The sequence below is a fragment of the Phalacrocorax aristotelis genome, chromosome 7, assembly GCF_949628215.1.
Source record: "Phalacrocorax aristotelis chromosome 7, bGulAri2.1, whole genome shotgun sequence".
NCBI lineage: Eukaryota > Metazoa > Chordata > Aves > Suliformes > Phalacrocoracidae > Phalacrocorax > Phalacrocorax aristotelis.
The window spans coordinates 28,756,338-28,775,984 of record NC_134282.1 but is presented as its reverse complement, the minus strand read 5'-3'; the positions used below and the strand labels follow the sequence as shown (position 1 = coordinate 28,775,984).

General features: G+C 52.9%; 1 protein-coding gene across 4 annotated transcripts in view; it reads right to left on the bottom strand.

The window, feature by feature from the left end:
• Positions 1–19,647, bottom strand: part of EPHB1 (EPH receptor B1) — an 87,133-nt gene that overhangs the window by 7,313 nt on the left and 60,173 nt on the right. For all 4 annotated transcript variants that reach the window (XM_075099530.1, XM_075099531.1, XM_075099533.1 and 1 more), the window contains exons 6-16: positions 17,748–17,929; positions 16,401–16,563; positions 14,161–14,269; positions 13,886–13,950; positions 9,922–10,044; positions 8,611–8,858; positions 8,093–8,308; positions 5,782–5,931; positions 4,977–5,170; positions 4,321–4,476; positions 2,605–3,950 (exon numbers count right to left, since the gene is read on the bottom strand). In XM_075099530.1, coding sequence (XP_074955631.1) covers positions 3,842–3,950; positions 4,321–4,476; positions 4,977–5,170; positions 5,782–5,931; positions 8,093–8,308; positions 8,611–8,858; positions 9,922–10,044; positions 13,886–13,950; positions 14,161–14,269; positions 16,401–16,563; positions 17,748–17,929 — 1,715 coding nt within the window. In that variant the 3' untranslated portion in view covers positions 2,605–3,841. The remainder of the gene's footprint in view (positions 1–2,604; positions 3,951–4,320; positions 4,477–4,976; positions 5,171–5,781; positions 5,932–8,092; positions 8,309–8,610; positions 8,859–9,921; positions 10,045–13,885; positions 13,951–14,160; positions 14,270–16,400; positions 16,564–17,747; positions 17,930–19,647) is intronic.

Sequence of the window (19,647 nt, the reverse complement as noted above, 5' to 3'; positions counted from 1 at the left end):
CTGTGATAGCCCTTCATCAGGTATCATCTTGACAGCAACCCCCTTGGCCAACTATGCCTCATCATCAAAAGGATGTGTTTGCACCACCTTCTGTCTCCTTGCTCAGCCCTGAGCACCATCAATCTGCTGCTGAGCTCTCGCATGACCCTGGAGGGGACATCTTCAGGCCCCTGAGCCACCGCTGATGGACTCACCCCACTGAGGCAGCGTGAGCAAGAGATGCCACCCTCATGCAACAGGCTGGTTAGAAGAGGTGGGATAGGGGAATCTCCTGCCACAACACAGCCCAGGAAACATCAGATGTTGGCAGGCTGGAAAAGAGCAGCAGGGTGGTGAGACCAACATCCCCAGCATTGCCAACTGTGGCTGTGTCATGGGTGAGCCTAGGATGGTGCATGAAGCTTCTCTGAGGCTGAGACTGGTCTAGGAGACACCACCTCCTCACCCAGCCCATGGAGCACCAGGGAGGCTGCATAAGACCAGCCCCGACACAGCCCTTGACTTCCAGCACAGTGTCATTTTCCTTGTTTTCCAAGCAATAAAGAAGACCGGGCAAGCACTAGGGTGAGTTAGCCATCTGAAAGGCCTAACAAGGGTTTGGAAGGCATCCCACAAATTTTAAGAGGTCAGGATGGACCCTCCTGTTCCTTGTGCTGTGCAAGTGCTGCACCATTCTCAGCTGAAAGCTGCTCCCCTCCTCTATTGGCCGTAGTCCTGGGGCCCAGATCTGTTTCCTTCCCACACTGGCAACCACAGCACAAGTTTCTCCCCAGCCAGAAATCTGCCAACAGCCATCCTCCCACGTGCACAAGAGCGGTGGCACTTCGTCCACAGGCATTTTGCAGCATGGGCAAGTTGACAGCTGGGGAAAGCAACAAGCATCATCTGCCCTGGGCAACCAAACCAAGACGTGAAGCAGGGCTACTCAGCATCTCTTGGAGCATCCAAGCACCTGGGCAGCTGGTTTATCGACTTGTGGGTACTCAGTCTGCTGGGCTGGACAGACAGGACTGAATGCTTTATATTAAAAAAGGGCTGCAGCGTCATTGCATCATCCTGCCAGCCCCAGGCACAGAGTGAGGAGGATGCTGAGCAGGGCTACAGGACCAGCTGCCTTGCAGGTGCTTGCACGGCTGGGCAACACGCAGCAGGGGAGTCATGAAGGTGGAGTTTTGATATTTAGCCTGTGTCACTGTCATTCGTTTCTTTAAATGCCTTTAGCTTCCTTCTAATAAAAGAGAAATCATAAAAAAACCCACAAAGGATCCTTCACTACCGGTGAATATCAATGTGGTGAGGTGGCGTATTAGTATGCATGGCGCCTGCTCCATCTGCATGTTGTATTCAGCGTGACAATATCCTGGAATACAGATTTGGGACGCAAGTATCCCGAGAGGTATTAGCAATCGTCTATCAGACAGGACGAGGAGCAGTCCCTGCTGTTGTAAACAAGGGGTGTTTTTCTCTGCCTCTTTCTCTGGGGGGAGTTCAGTGATTTGAAACAAGCTCATTCCTGCATCTTGTTAGTTCCTGTTCTTCAGCAAAGCAGTAGGTCATCTTCCTCAGACGATTACAGAAATAAAACTGGAGGTGTAAAGAGCACCCCATCACCAGGTTTCTTCATCTGCTGTTGGTGTCAGACGCCATCCTCCCGAACCAAGCACGTGCTCCCCACAGGACACATGGAGGTCCCCACTGCCAGAGAGCGCCCTGATAGCCCCAGCACGGGAGACAAAACGCACACCCAGGACATGTGGACAGGTGCTGGCAGCAGGCAGGGAAAGGGCTCATCCCCTTGTGTTCGGTGGCAGCAAGCAAATCTGGTGAGGCATCTCCGTGGCATGGATGGACATAGGGCAATCCCATGGTGCAGATGGATGTGGGGCATCGCCATGGCAAGGACAAACAAGGGGCAAACTCACGGTGCAGATGGACACGAGGTATCCTTATGGCACTGATGGACATGGGGCACCCCCACGGCACAGACACAATGCATCCCCATGGCACAGATGGATGTGGGGCATCCCTGTGGCACAGGAGGGTGCGTGACATCCCCACAACATGGATGGATGCAGGGCATCCCCACAGCGTAAGCGGATGTGGGGCATCCCCATGGCGGGGATGGATGCATGAGTAGCATGGCAGGTTTCTCGTACACGTATGAGGCACCACACCACCAAATTATGGCAGGGACCAGCAGCCCTCAAGGTGCAACCAGGCAACCTGCCTGCGCCACCGCTCCCCCTGCCACACGGGTGCTGCTTGCTGCCCGCATGGTGCCTGCAAGAGCACGGTGATGGATCATTACAACTCGCACACAACTCTCTAAGTAAAAGCCTTATTAAGAGTTCATTCATTTTATAAACTCTCAGTGCAATCCACAGAGGGAAGTTAGATTGCCCAGTCTTACCATATTCTGTGTAAACACTGACACATGCCTAGTAATTTTAACTAGATCAATTTGCAAAGGAGACCGACAGTGGAACAAATTAAAAAAATTAAATTAAACACGGGGAAACATTCACTGGGAGAGACTTTCAGAAAGTGAGCTGAAAAATACAGAGGATGGATGGACAGAGAGGTACATGAGACAAATGGACCTACCTCTGAAGCCATGAAACCTAAGTCTGTAATTCAATACCAAAATCCTTAGGTCCACAAGATGGGGAAAAAAAGTCCTCCATAGCCATCTTCCACGCATCACCGAGGCTCTGGAGGCCTTAGCAGTCTGTTTCCGAAAGCAACTCTCCTCCTTCTCCAGCAGTCACCAACCCAGTCACAACCACGCAGTGGCTCCTCCGGTCCCGTCCTGTCCTGTCCCCACCGTGCTGGCCAGCCCTTGGGCATCCTCCTCCCCACCTGCAGGATGCTGAGCACTTGCTTCACTGATGGCCGCTTCCCTGCTACCTTCTGCTCCCAGGGGCTGTGGGGGCAACCCTGGGCCCTCTGCACCCCCCAGGTTAGGAGCCAGCTGGCCGCAGGGTTGATGATGATCTTCAGTTAGGGACAAGCAGTGAGTCCACAGTAGGTTGACAACGTACACAAGCGCATGAGCGCACACACAGGGGAACACCTCTTTCTGTTTTCCAGGATGGATTTTTTTTTTAATCCTTTTTTTCCTTTTTGCAAAAAAAATGCAAGCAAAAGAAAAAAAAACCCAAGGTTTTCTATTGAAGGTACATCTCTTCTTCAATATGAAGACATTAACTGGATTGAGTCGGATCTCCCATGCAGTGGTCAGTGAAGTCCTTTGGTAGTTACCAGACCAGCACCCAGGCAGGACAGCAAGGAGCTGCGGAGACGTCTGAAGACACTTCCACCCCATCCATGAGCAGAGAGGGGAGTGGAATGAGCAGGAAGGGCCAGGGCAGGGAGGGAGGGTGAAAGAAAAACAGAAAAGGAAGGTGATTGCTCTGGACAGGACACTCCATCTCGTGCCCCTCCCTTCCCCAACAGCCCCTTTCTCCTTCTCAGTTTTGACCACTGCTCACTGGTGGTGGGATTGGAGTCTGGTCTCTAGGGTTTGCGTTTGCTTCCCCAACGCACATTGGTTTGTCTTCATCGTTTTTTGTAGTTTTTGTTTTGTTTTAAATATATGATTTGTACATATTTATACGTAACGCTGTTCCCCATGACATTGGTAAGTGTGCTTCTGTTGGTGAGGAACGGAAGTCACCAGTTAGAGATGAGTCCCAGGAACATCCTTCGTCTGCAGTCACAGTCCCCAGGCAGCGGCAGCACCTCTCCAAATGCTGTCCCACGGCGCCAGTCATTTCCTCCCCTCCCACCTCTGTCCCTCACTGCGTGCCCTCCCCGTCCCCTCCCCGTCGAACGAGGGACGTCATGCCATTGAGGTTGGAGACTGACTCATCTGTACTCGCATGGACTGGACGCTGTTCAGGATCTTCTTCTGGTGCCCGGCCAAAGTCACCCCTATTCTCAGGAGGTCTCTGGAAGACAGACAGAGAGATGGAAGAGTATCAGTGGGCAGCTGAGGGCTGGTGTATCTATTTTGCCATCTCTAAGTGAGGTGAGGGATGTAAGCTCAGCTGGTCCATGCCTTTCAGAAGAACAAACACAGAGCCCAAGCACAGCCCTGTGAGCATCACTAGGATAAGGAGGGACCAAGACCTGCACGCTGACCCCCAGATGGTGAATGCGGCCACCTCCAGACTCAGGGTGCTTCTGCTGATCAGTGTGAAGGATGCCCACACCCTCCTCTGCAGGTGCCTTGCACCAACCTTCCCACCTCCCCACAACCCCAACCCGCTCCATGCAGCACCCAGCTTTCAGCCAGCCCTGGCACTGCACCCAACTCACTCGGATGTCATCTGGGCAACGAGCTGCAAGGAGGTGAAGCCAGCGGTCAGGAAGCTGTCCCTGTACTGGCTCATCTTCACGGCACTCAGCCAGTCATCTACTGAGGTAAAGGCAGTGAAGTCGGGGATGGAGCGGTCGAGGAGGGGCTGAGAAGGCCTGCAACAGGACACACTGCTGGGGACAAGCCCGGCTGGTGCCAAGGGGCTGCTGTGCACAAGCCTGGCCGGTGCGCAGCAGTGTTCCTCAATCCACCCCTCTGTGCCCTCATGCTCCCCCTAGCACTGCCCTGTTCCTGGCACACACGTGAGACAAGGAAGGCCATGAGGCCTGTCCCAAGCAGCGCTTTGCCACCCCACATGTTGTAAACCAGCTGCAGGAGCTGCAGGGACTGAGCCGCACTGGCAGAGGAGACACTGCACCTGTACGGTCACATGCCATAAAGAATCAATAGCAAAGAATTACTGCTGCTGCTCAGCTGAAGACTACATGTTCTTTGTCTGTCTGTCAGGCAGAGAAAAGACAGAAACCCCCTGCACCTGGTGAATGATTTATGAATTCCTCTTCTTCCCCCCCAGCAGCATGAACTGCTCAGGAAGCCTTTTGCTGCAGCTTGGGATGTCAAACCGAGAGCATCTCCCGCGCGCTCCGAGACTCACACAGCGGTGATGGTAGCCACAGTTTTGAGGCTTGCCGGGTTGCGGATCATTTTATCAAGGGTGTTGACTATCTCAGTGAAGCGCGGGCGGGTGTTGCGGTCTTTCTGCCAGCAGTCCAGCATCAGCTGGTGCAGGGCGGCAGGACAGTCCATGGGCGGCGGGAGCCGGTAATCCTGCTCGATCGCGTTGATGACCTGCAGGGCAGTGGGGGAGAAAGAAGCACAAGGACAAGGGACTCAGAGGTCTCACACAGGGAAAACTGCAGCCACAGTGGGGGGTGAACCACCCCTGCCACTCCTCTCCCTGAGCTGAGCTGCCTGTGTGGGCAGAGGTGTTAAAGGCAGCGCTGCTGCAGGCCAGGAAGGCAGCTGCCAGCCCATTTGATCATCAGCAAAGGGAGCAGGAGGAGACGCTCCCGGCTCCGACGGAACCAGGGCTCTCAAAGGTTAATCTCCGCTCTGATGCTCTGCATGCTGCCGTTCCTCCCAGCGGAGATCTGCCACTCATTATCTCAGCAGATCGCATCGGAGTACAGCAGTCCAACTACCAAAGCTCTTTCCCCGCTCGTAAAACCTCTGAACATTTTCAAAGGCCTTGCAGCTTCCTGAAGTCCAATTACCAGCCTGCTGGCTTTTCTTCCCAATTTCCCTCCTTGCATCCTCTCACTCACCAGCCTGTTTCATCTCCAAAGCCGAGCACTGCCAAGGCTCTGGGAAGGAGCAGAGAGCCATTCAGGCGAGGGCTTTCTTTTGGGAACAAGCCCCCCCACACCTCCTAGAGCTGCGTGGATGACCACAGTGCTTACATCTTGGTTGGACATGTCCCAGTAGGGCCTCTCTCCAAATGACATCACCTCCCACATGACGATGCCGTAGCTCCAGACGTCGCTGGCCGAGGTGAATTTGCGGTAGGCGATGGCCTCCGGTGCCGTCCACCTGACAGGGATCTTTCCCCCCTACAGAAAAAGAGAAGGCAGCTGGGAAACAGCTCCCTTGGCAGAGGAGCCTGGACACCCATGAGCCAAGGTTGCAGCCATCTGCACAACCCTGGCTGCTGGGATCCTGCTGAGGAGTTGGCAGGTCATACCTGATGGGACAAGGAAGCAGGAGCCAAAAAAACCTCCATGAATTTATCTCGTACCTGCACAAAACGATTTAGCTAAACTAAACAAAAGGGTTTATCCAAGGGTTTATCCCACTCAGGTGTCACCCACAAGTGACATCTCCCTTCTCTGGCTGGTCTGCGGGACGTGGGACATCAGTGGCCCATTCCCAGGTCTCATCCCGGGGTAGACATCAGGTGACAAGGGCTACGCAGGACTGCACTAGCACTCAGATAAGGAGCCACAGGTATCCCTGTCCCTCAGTTTTCAATGGAAACAAGGTCTAACCTAAGAGCATCTGCTACAGCATCATCTGGGCTCCCACAGCTGCTGGAAGGTCCTTCTAGCCTCACTACTGGAGTGGGAGGCAAAAAGCATAACACCTTTAAGCCCTGAAGGAGACCTGGAAAGCACTGAAATAAGAAAGTGCCTTTGGCAGAGACACTCTCATTTCTCCTAAAAGCTCAAAACCAGGCTCGGCGTCACAAGTCACCCCATCAAGCCAGGGCAGGTCCCAGCTCCTGGCATGACAGGGAGGGCCTGGAGGTCATGCCGAGAGGGCAGGGATGCTGCAGAGGGGCAGCATGTACAGAGGACTGCTCCCTGGGCAAGCACTGCTAAAATAACAGCAAAGAAAGCCAAGTGACGAAGGAAAACCACAGACGTGCTCAGTATTTACTCTGGGCAGAATTGCATTGTAAATCGTTCAGTGCAATTGTTTTCTGTAGCCTTTCCAATGAAGCATCAGCTGCTCTTGAAGAATGAACAGCAAAAATTTTGATTTGAATAACTACAAATGAAGAAATTAACTGCTTAGGTTGTTTTTCCTGCCTTTTCCCTAGAGCTAAAAACCTGCTGTGGGAAGCAAAGTGATGTAATCGCAGGCACAGCATCACTTCCCAGCTGCCTAGGGAGATCTATTATGGCCTAAATTAAATAAAAACACAGATGAGATAATCTCTTTTATCTCTAGAGGTGGGGAAAGGCTACTTCATGCCTCATTCCAGCAGCTACTGCCAGGGTCTTTGAACAAAAACTATATGATGGGTGTCTGCTCAGAGGCCACTGCCTGCAGGACAGCTGTGAGCAGGAAGTGGGGCCAGGTCCAGGGAGGGGGGAAATGTCCTGTGAGCAGGGGAGGAAGAGCAAGGGGCTGTAGCTGGGCCAAAACACAAAGCCAGCCTCAAAGGCACCTCTGTGAGTTTCCCATTTTGGAGGCTGGAGGCAGCCCCAGTGCCTAGGCACAGCTCGGCAGCCTGAGACTGCTTCTGCAGGAGCCAGTGCAGCCTTGTGCTTGCACCCAACGCATGGTCTTTTCTTTAATTGATTAGATGAGGTCAATGGGTTGCTCATCCCATTCTCCTCCATTCATCCTTAACACCAGTAAGGGTTTCACGAGCCCACTGGCAGGAGGATGGCCATGGTGGGGAGCTAGGCATTCCCCTGGGGCAGTGGGAAGCAAGGGGAGAGTGGGGCTGCCGTTACCTACAAACGAGTTAATTAAGGAGAGGAGGGTGGCTAGGGAATGGCAGAGCTCCCATTATGCTTGTCTTTTTAATTAATGCCTGGAACAAGTTTTCAGAAGAGAAAGGCAGACCAGACCTGGAGCACTGGGGGAAGGGGAGTTAAAACGCCATCGCTGTGCCATTGGGAGATGCTGTGATCTCCCTCCTTCCCCTTCCCAGTCTCTCCAAGGACCCCTCTGTGCACCTTCCCTCCATGGAGAAGAGGGAAGAGTCTTGTCTGGAAACTGTTCAGGGCAGAAAGGTGCTTGGGGTAGGAGGGAGGCAGAAAACTCATAAAAGGGAGGAAGAGAAAGGAGGGAAAAAGGGATGATGGGTGGGAACCAGAACCAGGGTCTCTAGGTGATGAGCCTAGAGTGCTGGGAACCCTCCTGAGATGGTAGAAGCTCCAGGGTGTACATCCAGCACCCTTCTCCCAGGTTCAGCTGGCAGCAGGTGCAAGGCAGGCATGGGGGAGATGAGCAAGACCAAATCTTGCAAGAGGTAAGTACCAAGGAGCTGGTGTAGGTGGGGTCAGATGTATCATCCTGAAGGTAGCGCGAGAGGCCAAAGTCTGACACTTTGCACACCAGGTTGCTGTTGACCAGGATGTTCCTGGCAGCCAGGTCTCGGTGCACATAATTCATCTCTGCAAGGTACTTCATCCCAGCGGCAATTCCTCTGAGCATCCCCACCAGCTGGATCACTGTGAACTGCCCATCGTTTTGCTGCGATAGAAAAGAGCAGGCACCAGGGTGAGTGTGCAGACCCCACCCACGGGACCAGAGCTGCTCACCCCCAACCTTGGGAGGATGACGAACCTCCCAAGAGGACTGCCCAGCTGCCCTGCCCTGCCTGATTGAAGGAGAGGTATGCCAGCACCAAAACACACATGTTTTGGGGTTGTACGGCACACTGCAACCACCTCCTGAGCTAAGGAAACAGACTGGGATTTACAGGATAGGATGCCAACACCTCATTCCCAAATCCCACAGCTGAACAACAGCCTGCACACCCCACCTTGCCTTACCCGCAGGAATGAGTCCAGGGCCCCGTTCTCCATGAACTCTGTGATGATCATGACTGGTCGGCTTTTAGTCACCACCCCTTCCAGCCGAATGATGTTGGGGTGGTCAAACTGCCCCATGATGCTGGCCTCGCTCAGGAAATCCCGGCGCTGCTTCTCAGAGTAGCCGGCCTTGAGTGTTTTGATGGCCACATAGATCTCCCGCTTGCCAGGCAACTTCAGGCGTCCTTTATACACCTCTCCAAACTCCCCTGCAAGTGCAAGAGCATCCGCTACCACCTCCTCCTCTACATAAAACATTGCAAAGAGTAACAGTAGTTTGAGCTGCTTGGTCTCCAAACCAACTGGCTGAGAAATGCCAGCAAGTTAATGCTTCAGCAATACTCTCTATAAATATACTCACCCGTCCTCTTTAAATGGGGCAATGTCTGCTGCTGAGGACATGTTTGGGCTTGTGACCTTCTACAAGGTGGCAGAGCCCAGCACTGACAGAAGCAGAGGCTGAGGGCACTCTTGCAAACCCCCGCAAGAAGGATTTGCAGAGCAAAAGCATCAACATCTAAGGACTACCTCAAAGACAAGGTGTCAGCATTGATAATCTTGGCTGACTTTTTGCACATCACTTATCTTGGAATGGAAAATAATTGGATTGTTTTTATTGCTGTTCTCTGACTTAAAATACAGAGAAAACATACTCTCACTTTCAGTGGGAGAGCTTTTCCTGTGCAAGGTAAAATTTGCCTGTGGAGGGATTACATGTAAGCCAGGTTTGCAGCCACTTTGCCTTGATGAACAGCAAAGGGCAGTGGATACATCACTGAACTTGATCCCGACCAAACTAGCTCATTGTTTCTTTGCAGCTACCCCCCAGCTTCTCACTTTCTCTCTATGAGTACGACATAGTTATTTTAAAATGTCAATAAAAGCAGCACAGATGATATACAGATATGTGCATGCATGTGTATATATACATATGTATGGGAATATGGCACAGACTAAAGCGAGATCTGGATTTTTCTTGTTATCTTGTGGAAAAGCCAAGTAGAAAATCCTGAGAGGCTCCACGGAGACCCAGCAAATATGTTCATGGAGCCTTTCCCACCTCAGAGGAACTTTGAGAGCAGAAACCAACCTTGTGTCCACCCTAACCCATCACAAACCCAGGAAAGCCTGATGTCTCAAGGCTTTGTTGAGAGTTTCCCCGTGAAGGACCAAATGTGCACCCCCAGAAAATTACTCCAGGTGCGTGTCTGGCCATGCAGGAGTGGCAGAGAGGGCAGGGAGAGATGGGTGGCAGGGGACAGCGAGACCCACCTGCTCCAATGACTTCTTCAATCTTTACAAAGGATACATCAATCTCCTTGGCGAACTCTCGGACCGCCTCGTTGGGGTCCTCGTAAGTGAAGGGATCAATGTAGATCTTCATCCCTGGGGACCCTTGTTGCAGGAAACATGGGAATAACAGCAAAAGGGAGAGAAACCAAAAGCAGTCATGCCATGGCGAAGAACTGGAGACCCCCATGTCCTCACACCCTCCATACACCCATTAAGATGGCTGCTATTGCTGTGCTTACTGTGCCACCTCCACAGACTCTTGGTCCACCCACTCCACCAAACCCTCCCCTGCATCCCCTCATCTCCCTCTCTGCTCTCCACTCCTCTGTTGTTATCCTTCCTCTTCCTCCTCCCCAGCGATGGGGGAGCAGTTCCAGACCTGAACTACAATTAGCTGGCTTTTAGGTGAGGACTTTTTGAGGCTCCATGCATTAGTGAAGAAATATTTATTTACCCAAAAAGGCCTCCGATAGCTTTGTGGCAGCCACTAAATTGACAGAGTGCAGCAATTATAATCAACAACCTGTATGGAGCCATAAAATACAGCCTGGCTGGCCTTCATGACAAGTGTGCGGTCCCTTGCTTGGGGGCAATGTGTAGCAGCAGGATCCAGCCACGCCACAGGGAGATGCAGCAAATCTTGCCCTTTTTAAATGGGGGAAAAAACAAAACAGGCCCCCAGATTCCCCAGATGGGGTTTGCAGACATCATGTTTGGATGCCCTAGGGCTTGTAGAGCTGCCAGGCTGCACAGCCACGGGGCAGAGTACAGTCACCACCATCCCCAGGGCTCAGCAGGGCACTGATGTTATACTGCAGTCCCATAGGGGGCTGCAGTGCCCCTTTGGGAGTTCAGCCACCCATGCCATTTCTCACCCAACAAGGGGACCGGGGCTAGCATAGCAGCCCCCTCAAGATCATCTCTGGAGAAGACCAGGAGGGACTTGCTGCCCAGTCCTCCTCTCCAGGGTACCTCGGTGTTATGGTGATTAATGGGTTCTGATTATGCTGCTAAAGACCTTGCCAAGAGCCACAATCCCATGGTGCTGCCGCTTCCCGGGGCCTTTCCAGAGCTGATGCTCAGACAACCGCATGTACGGCAGCATTGCCTCCGCACGGCTCCTCACCGGGAATCTAAATGGGCTCCTGGCTGCTTTGCAAGTTTGCCAGAAAGTAATTCAGGAGGAGGCATGAAAGCCTTACAGTGGGGCACTGGTGGTGCAAAACAGCTGCCAAGGGAGAACCACTTGCAGGGTCCCCAGGACTTGCAAGGGACCAGGCAGGAGCATCCTAGTCCCCAAAACGGGCATCTGGGGCAAAAGCTCTGCGCCTCAGAGGCAGGCAGGGAAGGCTGCAATGAAGCCATCTGTGCATCTCCCAGTTCATAAATCCCTTTACGGCTCTGTCTCATACACTTTAACTGCCCCATAAATTTTTTTACAAGAGCAGCTGATGCTCCAGCCAGGATTACAAAGGGATTTACAGGATCGTAACCGAGACTGACTCACTGATCAAAATATTGAAGAAATAAAGGAGACAATAATGCCAAAGTTTCCTGCCCACTGTCAACACAGGCTGGTTTTCAAATACCCTCTGATGTGCCCCAGGGTCTGCCCATGGGCTCAGTAAACACCAGGTTCAGCTCCCCCGTAATCCGCATCCCATCCAAATGAGTGGGATTAGGGCACCTAAACCCATTACTCATCTCTGCAAACCTCAGCCACTGGCTCATCATCACCACACCAGTGAAAGCTGGGTGAAATGCCAGGTACCAGAGCACAACATCAAAGGCAACCCATGCTGAGCCTGCCTGCAAAGAGAGCTTTGTGCTCTTAAAATCACCCTGAAACTCCTAGAAATTGGATTGGGCCATTTATCACTACCACAGACGATGGCAAATTTTTTATCCCTCTTTGAAAGTTGAAGGACTCTGCACCACTACCCTGACTCCAGCGCTAGATTCCTTCCAACATCGTTTTTCCTTGGGAATAAATATCATCGGGACAGAGGAAAACCTTTGCCTGCTGAATCACTGCTGCTTCAACACAGCGCTTTCCCTGTTTCCCCTATCCCAAAGCTCCTGACGAAGCAGTGGCAGAGGTAAAGCATGAGAAATTGCAACCTGAAAGACCCCATCTCACCCCAAAACCCACCCGGGGAAGTCCTTGCCAGCAGCAGGCAGCCGGCAAACCCCGGGGGGCCCCAGGAAGGTACGGCAGTGCTGCGCCAGGCAGGCTGTAATTGCCATGCCGCTAAACACGCGGGTAATTTGTTCTGGCGGATGCACTCATTACTCCATTAGTTGCTCGCCACAAATTTCCCACCTGTTTTGCTCGAGTGTCTGCAATAATCGAGTGCCTGGAGGCTCGCTAACCTTGAAAGGGTTTTGCTGCACGTCCGGGAGCCCCAGCACCCCTGGCTTTGTGGCACCAATCCTAACATTGCCCAGCTTTAAAAACTAAACACGGACACCCGCTTCATTGCTTTCCTATCTGGTTTGAACACCCTGGGTTTCGGGGTGCTTGGGGTGAGCTAGGGATGCATGCGGCGGTAAAGAATGTTTCAAAACAGGGAAAACAGGAAAAGTAAGTCCACCTGCAGCCTGACAGGGCTTTAGCCATCACACATCAAATAAATCTTCCCTCAGCACCCACAGTGGAGAAATGCAAAGAAAAGAGGGAGGAAAAGCACAGGTCCATCGTATTTAAGTATCACCCGGTGATGTTTGGAAAACAGTTTATCATTCGCTGGGAGGTTTATGGCCCCTCACAGCCCCGCCATCACATTGAGAGGGTTTGGTGTGAAGCTGAGAAGGTCAAAAAAGATCTAGTGCACTGTTGCTGTTTGGCTGGGCTCTCCCGGCTGCCTCCAAACCCCTCCCTTCCCTGTCAGCCCTCCTGTTTTCTCTGCCAGGCTGATCGCTCCATCTCTGTCCCTCCCCTCAGCCATCCTGCTCCCTGCCTTCCCCAGCCATCCTTCATCCATCCCTGCATCCTGCCGCCATCCCTTTTCCCCAAGCAGGTGCCCAGGACCCAGGGACAGTTTCTTCCCACAAGGCAGCAAAATGCAGCTGGGAGGCATCTCTAGGAGGGTATAAATGGGATTTACATCCTGTGGGGACAGGGCACAGAGCCTGCAGGCACCAGGTGGCAACTCTTCACCCCCTGGAGCTGCTGCTTTGCTGCTCTATTATCATTTCCAATGATCGTAACAGCCCCACTGGCTGCTTCACCAGGAGCTGGAGGAGCACCTGAGCACACATTATATACAACAGATGCCTCAAATTTATTCTGGTGCACAGCCCCACCAACCGCAAAGGTGTCTTAGAAAAAGGCTCATCAAGCTCAGGCTCTACTAGTTGTTTGCCATGGGGATCAGCAGCCCAAAGGCAGTTGAACCTTTCTAGGCACTGGGTACACATCCTTCCTGGACCAGGGTGCAGAGAAAGCATCAGCCACATCAGCCTCCAGCCCCCACTCCCCAGCCACTCTCCCCAAATTTGGTGTCCCTTTAGCTGTAAGAGCAACCCAGCACTGATCCTGGCCCAGGTAGAGCATGTGGCAGGAGATTAGGAGCTCATTCCTGCTCCACACACTGCCTCTCTCCTTCCCTTACTCCTCTGGGAGTCTTCACAGCATCTTCTCCCCATGCCTTGTGCCCCTGCGTCACGTCTGCGCCTTACCTCCCTCTGTCTCCCCAAATCCATGCCCATCCCCCAAATCCCCGTTGCTCTTCATTTCCCACCCACAGAGCTGCATCACTGCAAAATCCCCACAGACAGCCTGACACACAGCTGTGGACATCTCTACTCCCACCCTACAGTCCTCTCCACCCACCCCATGGGGCTTTCATTCCCTGACTGTGCACATTTGAGGGTGCAGGAGTAGGACACATGCTGGGTGCAGATTTAGGAGTGCTTCCCCTGCCTGCTTTTCCTTGCTTACCTCGCCCGGTGCTGTAGTGCTGTAATTTGTCACTGTACACTGCCTCCTTGCTGTAGGCACGCTTCCTGGGAGAAGAGGGGAGAAAACAGCTGGGCTTGAGGGATGAGTGGCTCGCGACAGCCCTGAACCACTCCCCTGCCAGCCATACGCAGCAAGCGGTGGCAGCTCAGAGCTCTCTCCAGCTGTGGAGGTCTCCCCTCCCCTCCTACCCCAAATCTCTCCCAGCTACGTTTTACCACCTCCGCCTTGCAGGGAGGCAGCATCCCATGACTCACCTACTGCAGACAATGGAAATGGCCACCAGTGAGACAATGAAGACCACCCCGGCCGCTGCAGACCCCGCAATCAAAGGCAGTTGCTCTCTCAGCTCTGACTTGTAGTCATCTGCAAGAGAAGAGGGATGGGGTGAATTCTCCCTTGCACACTCATGGAATAAGAGCAGCCTCCTGGGAAGCGGTCCCGTAATGCCCCCTCTGACTCCATGGGTGCTGCTCCCATGGAAGGGTGGTGGGAAAAGGGGGAATCCAGATGGGAGCATTGATTGAGGGAGGTGATGAGCCAGTCCTACATTGCACCAGGAAAGATTGTCATGCTTGGCTCACATATACTTGGGGTTAAAAATGTGGAAGAAAAGGTCCTAGGAATGAAGTCAAACTAATGTGTGTGGGCCCCATTTCCCAAAGAAATGAGGTTCACAAGGTGGCTTAATCTGTGCCCCTGGGGTTTCGCTTCCCACAATAAATTTAAACCTATTGGCCATTTTGTCCAAATTTAACACAGGGCCTCACAAACACAAAGTTCCTACAAACTGAAGGAAAAGAGGAAGAGGAAAGACACCATTAATAAACAAACCAGATGGGGAAGGTGTGCCAGGAGTTCACCCATACTAGACACTGGAGAGTCCACCACACAACAGTTAGCCTTGAGAGAGGGGCCCAGGAGAACCCGAGCACCTTTGCTGCAGGTCTGCTTGTAGGTGTTTACATCTCAACAGATGGCATGAGCCAACTTCCTTTACAGAGCCATAGCAACCACAGCATCCCTTCCACACCAAGCATCCCTCAAACTCCCTGCGTCCCCTTGGCCACCCCACTTCAGCAGCAAGCTGGGGTAAAAGCCGAGGTAGCACAGGGAGGACTGGACATGCCTGGAGGAACCCCAAGAACGCCACTTGCAACTTCCATGTGTCCGTCCCCCCCCATTTTCCCCTTCTCCTGCCCTGTCCCATTAGCAGTGCGGGTACTTGCAGTGGGCGCTGTGTGGCAGACCCCACACTCCTGGAGGCTTCTGTAGCCCTCCAGAAACACCCCTCCTCTCCAACTGTCCCCAGCAAGGTCTACCAGGCTGTGCCAGCAGCCACAAGCAAGGGTTAAAGGAAAATTCACTCCAAAAAAAAGCATTTAGCACCCTTTTATCTGTATTTTTCTATTCCATGGTTAATTATTAGCAACTAGATTTATCTCTTGCATGTCGCTTAAATCCTGAGAAATTCTCATCTAACAATCAATTAGTATTTAATAATCTACACTATCCATTCTTATTAAATTTCAATTAATTGCTTATTTGAGGCAGGATTTTTCTTCTCGCTTCTCTAATCCTGAATGTTCCAGGCACTGGCAGAGTTTATTACCATTTCTTTACCTTCGGTTTTCCTCTTCCCGCCCCAGCTGGCACTTGACACAAGTGCAAGCACAGAGTGACCCAGTTTTAGGAAAGAAGAGAAGTTTTAGGCAAGACAGCCAAGCAGGTCTGGGACCCTAGGGTGTCACCTAAGCGAAGCAGGATACATGCCAACAGAGGCAGAGAAGGGACACTCTGCAGGGATTTCTGCTGCTCCAAGGGTAGGAGGTCCACAAAAGGAGCCTTGCTTCACTCAGTGACTCCTGGATTAGTCCTGAAAATGGGATTAATGAAAAACCCTCCCATGAGTTATTAATCTCTAAAGGGATCTAGTATTTGTGGTTGCAGGGAGGGGCTGGGGACAGAACAACAGCAGCACGACTCTGGAAAGCAACCAGAAGAAGCAGCGATGGTTGTGAGCTGACCCTTTTCCTTTGACACACCACCTCGAGGTAGGAAATCAGCTTTAGTGCTGGGTCTGACCCTTCCAGCTTTGCCCTCATGGCTCAGATACAGCTCTGAACACCCCAGGAAAGCACCCCTAGGGAGCATCCCAGGAGTTCTTCCTCCAGGGGTCTACAACCCCCCGCCCCTCCCCGCCCTGCCATGCCAGACTCACAGCCAGTGGCAGGGTGGGTCTGTCACCACAGAGGCAGGAAGGACAAAACCACAGCTAAATAGCAAGTGAGAAAACAGAGAGCTAAGAGATTTAAAGCAGATTACTCCTCCAGCTGGTGATTAATAACACATTGCTGTAAATCACCTGGCTTTTGCCCGCTGCCCACTGGGAGAGAGGTTTGCAGAGACAAGTTCGTTTAATCCAATTAGAGCCCGAAGCTGTTGCTGGAAAGACAACCACCCCCTTCGCCACCCTGTCCCCCTATCCAGCACTCACCGTCCGTCAGCGTCTGGAAGCACATCTTCCCACTGTACTTGCCGTAGCCAGCCACAGTGCGGGCTCGCACCTGCACCACGTACACCATGCCGGGTCGCAGCCCCTCAATCCTGGCTGTGTTGGTCTGGCTGCGTGCCATGGAGGAGTTGTACTCGTTGTGGTCCTGTAGGCACAGCCGAGAAAGATGGTCAGTGGTGGGGATAATGTACCATGCAGCGCACCCGTCCCTGTTAACAGCAGGGATGAGGTTTGTCTGCAGGGGGATAAAGTGGTGGCCCTGGCTCTGCTTCAGAAGGACAAGCACCGGAGCCTGAGCAAGATGGATCAGACCCTCAATCCCTGACAGGGAGGATCCCACAGAAGCAGGATCTGCAAGCTCTGTCTGGCCTCTGGGGAGCTGGAGAGGTCCCTGCAGCATGTGCCTCCCCCGCAGGCCCCTGGTGCACCACAGCAAAGAGCATGGAGCAGCAGGGGAAAACAGTAAGAGCATCCAGAGCAAAAACACCCATGAGGAGCAAATTCTTTTCATCTTCAAACCACTGATGTTCCTGCACAGTTCAGAAATGTCATGCAGTTATAGAAACACTGTAACACACCATACATGATCCCGCTCAGGCAGGTTCAAGGGCAGCTTGCCTCTGCCGAAAGCCTCAGCCTCTACTGCTCTGCTCGCAGGGGTCCTGGTACTAAACCTTGGTGGAGATGTCACGCATCTCAAATCTCATTTTTTGCAACATTCCCCGGTGATTTGCCATAAAGGGGCCGCTGGTGAAATCATCTAATTATTCACATTTAGAGGAATTCATTAAAGCTGGCAAGACACGGGAGGGATGGAACAGCTTGGGCTCGGCACGGTTCACCGCAAGAGTCGAGAGCTTGTCCCCTGCAGGGAAGGACAGCTGCCAGTGAAACAAGCCAGCAGGAGGCAGTGACCTGGGACAGGGACAACCCTAATAACCTTCACCAGTCCTCACCAGCCCCCTCCTTTCCTCCTGACTCTGTCCCCATGCTCCAGGTCCCTGCTCACCCTAGCAGATACCAGAACCAAGGCATTGATGGGCTTTGATGTGCTGGACAAAACGCTGCCCACGGAGAGGGAATTAGCATCTGCATCCACAACATCACTTCCCTTACCCTGGTTGCACATCACTCCCAGCCTCCAGAGCCAGTGTGGGCAACCAGGCACCTGTCCCACCACCCGGACCCTTCCCAGCAAAGAGATTCAGAGCATGTTGATGTTCCCCCTCTTTCAGCAAGCTCAGGACCTGAGAAGCCTCCCAGCAACATGGTATGAAGCTCCACATGCCCCAGCCTACCCTCAGTCACAAGGTTTCCACCTGAGCTTACCGCTGCTGGCCTGGAGCCCACGGTGCTGCTGACATCGGGTGTGCAGATGCGGCTCACCTTCTCATAGTAGCGGATCTCATAGTCCAGGATGATGCCATTGGGCTGCTCAGGCTGAGGCCAGGAGAGCGTGATGCTCCTCATTGTGGCGCTCACCTGATGCATGATGGGGACGGTGGAGGGTGCTGCCGATGAAGCAAGAAGAGAGGGAAAATTACCGGAAAGGGGTAGGACCAACAGCCCTGGGAGAGGGAAAATCTCCTGGGCATATGGAGCATCCCAAATCTCCCATGCCTGCGGTTGTTCATCCCATGGGACAAGCTCATGCATTAGCAGTGGGAAGAGCAGCATTTCAGCAGCTTACATGGAACAGAGCAGTGAGTTGGCAAGGGAATTCTGGTATTTAAACCAATTATTCTTTTTAATTAGGGGCTCAGAAATACTCAGTGTTCCTTCTCCCTGGGATTGCTTGTCTCCCCATGGCAGGGCAAAGACAGCAAAGCTCTCCCCAGCAGGGACAAACCAAGGCTCGATGATGGTCCCCAGCTCTGCTTGCCATCTATTGCTGTAACAGCCTCCTTGGAGGAGCCAGCTCTGCAGGAACCTGCACCACAGCTGCGATTCCATGTGCTGCCAGTAATAGGATGTAGGAGGAAAAATCTGCCCACCCTGGGGACGATGATGGGAAAGCAGGGCAGGGCCACTCCAGTCCAGCAAGGGGACACCAAGGTACTGGAGCTCTAGCATGGCTTCGGCTCAGCCCTGGCCTGGAGGAGCTGTGGGGTCTGCTCTTAGGGGCTCTCTGGGGATGCTCACCATCAGTGTCCAAACATGCTTCTCCCAGGAGCTTTATTTCCAAAGCACAAACACTTGCAGAGCAATCTCAAACCATCCTTCAGGTCTTAGCCCACCTGGGGACCATGGCACAAGGGTGCTCAAAAGGCAGCACCTCCATCCCTGCACCTCCCAGGCAGCAAACCACAGGGGTCCCAGGCAACTTGTCACACCATCCCCGGAGAAAACAAAATGCTCGGCACTGGCCAAGCACGCAATTGACATCGGATCCAAGCCTGGCATGGTTTGTTTGACCCCCTTCACTCCCTGCCATGCACTTCTAATCGGTCTTGCCAGCCACACCACACACCACGTTTGCTCTGTAAAGCCACCCATAGTATTTCAGTTCATACACCAGACTGGAGCTAAGCAAGGAGGTTTCCTAAAATATCTGCCAGGCACATTGTCCCCACTGCAGCTGCTCCCTGCCCTGCTCTCCACATGCACTGGAGCAATCCCAGGGTTGCCCTGCACCTGCCAGGGGGCCCAGCATGCCTGGAGCTGAGCGCCCCAGCAGCAGCAACACCATCCTTCCACCAGCAAGGACACCAAGCTGTTAAATTAGCCAGGAGTCACTTCTCCAAAGGCTTTTTGCCCTCCAAGTTATACTTGAAAGGACCAGAGCCAGCCAATACGGCCCTGATCCTGCACTTAATCCTACCAAAAGCCTCCAGGAAAGGTACCCAAGTCTCTCCACACCTAAACATCGCTGGCATGACCTGCTTGCAGGGTCAGCTCCCTATCCAGTGCAGGCAGCGCTGGGCAGGGAAAATGCCTCCTCCCCATGGATCTGGGACAGAGCTGAGCTCAGCATGACCGGCTTGGCAAGCAGGATTGTGCCACAGAGGGAATTTGGAGGCAGCGGGATCCCCACTCCACGTGGCCACACTGGGAGATGTCAATAGTCCAGCATCACCTTTGTTTACCCGGTGTATTTACTCCCATATATTTTTTTTTCAGTCTCTCCACATCCACCCTGAGAAGATGCTCCTGGGCTGAAATTAAACACTTAGTTTGATTGCTGTTTTGTTAATTGCTGTGTGGTGGAGGCAACCCTGCAGGGTGAGAT